Raw genomic sequence first — 1,516 nt, forward strand, 5'->3', positions numbered from 1 at the left:
GGGCTGAAGAGTCTGAGGCAAAGCAATCAGAGGCTGCCCTGTGGATCCAAAGTTAGGCAAGGAAAGCTGGGATGCTGGTAAAGGTACTGTAACCTACAAAGAAAACAGAAAATGCAGTGATTTGTGTAACTACAGCATACACATCCCTAATAACTACATACAACTCTTTAAATAATTTTTTAAGGACTTGAAATAGACTATATCTACTAACATACTTCATATACAAATTATCTGCTTAGTAACTACCTCCATTCTTTTATGTACAAACCCCAAAATGCAATGTGCGGCTTAGCGACACGGACATGTACAGGGCAACTCTATCATTGTGTGAATATGATGTGTTACTGAACTTGTGGGTTTGAGTGACTGTCCCCTTGTCCTAGCTTCCTGAGTACCTGGGACCGCAGGTAGGTCCCATCACACCTGATACATGATACAAACGTGCAGGATCACGTATAAGTATAGTACTGTTGATGCTTCTAGTAGTGAGGCAACAATATAAATAATTAGGACTATCCTGAAATTACCCACTGTGTCAAATAACTACAAAATACATGACAGAACTGAAGAAAGGAGTCACAAGTTTGCAAATATTTTTAGGGTCTGATCAGAATGATCTTTGGCAAGAAAAAGAACCTTTACATTTTCATACAAAGAGTATACTTCATCTTAATGTCAATAAGATAGGCACAAATGATAACTTCTTAAAACAGCCACAAAGAGTCATGAGAAAATGACTAATGGTTTGTCTTTGCTCTCTGGCCTTACATTAACATTTAAAGAGTTAAGGTAATTAAAGGTATTACTAGAGAAGGCATCTGAGAAAATCATGCAGAGTTCACTGAAAAGCACCACTGAATCCATACACTGGTTATCTGCTATTCTCTGCCACACCATCCAATGTACTACACTAACCTGTCCGACAGTCTGTAACCTACTTCACCTCTAACAATCATGGTGAGTCACCTACTGTGTATGTGTGTATACTTTTGTCTTTTTGAGACTGACTCTATGCAGTTCAGGCTGGCCTTGAACTCACAATGATCCTCCTGCCTTAGCCCCCTATGTGCTGGGATTACAGGCATGTGCAACTATGCCCGGCTGTATATATGTTCTTGAAAAAATGGTTTTCAAACTTTTATATTCATGAGTTCCTTTGTTAAAATAAGCTGTTATAGGGGAATCCATTTTTTTTTTTTTAAATAAGAGATAAAACCCAAAAATAAGTGAAATAGTAGAGGATGAGGGAATCAGGTATTAATGGAATCAAATGAAATACCTTCCACTCCCACTCGTCCCCATGGAATTGCCAGGGTACTTCAATAGTTTGAAAACCACTCCTCCCCTCTTGGTTCTACGTAATTTCCAAATAATAAAAGTAATAAAAAAGAAAATTAAGGAAATTTACCATGCCATAGTTTACCTGCTGGAGAGCACTTGGCGACTGGGCAGTGTTATAAAAACTTGTCTGGCCAGGTTGTTGTACTTGTCCAGAATAAAGATTTGAGGCTTGGGT

General features: G+C 38.4%; 1 protein-coding gene across 1 annotated transcript in view; it reads right to left on the reverse strand.

Moving 5' to 3' along the window:
• Prrc2c (proline rich coiled-coil 2C) overlaps positions 1 to 1,516 on the reverse strand; it is a 127,005-nt gene that overhangs the window by 5,523 nt on the left and 119,966 nt on the right. Inside the window, exons 29-30 of the mRNA XM_023710188.1 lie at positions 1,424 to 1,511; positions 5 to 93 (exon numbers count right to left, since the gene is read on the reverse strand). Coding sequence (XP_023565956.1) covers positions 5 to 93; positions 1,424 to 1,511 — 177 coding nt within the window. The remainder of the gene's footprint in view (positions 1 to 4; positions 94 to 1,423; positions 1,512 to 1,516) is intronic.

Source organism: Octodon degus, unplaced genomic scaffold (assembly GCF_000260255.1).
Source record: "Octodon degus isolate 3935 unplaced genomic scaffold, OctDeg1.0 scaffold00017, whole genome shotgun sequence".
In the NCBI taxonomy this organism is placed as follows: Eukaryota; Metazoa; Chordata; class Mammalia; order Rodentia; family Octodontidae; genus Octodon; species Octodon degus.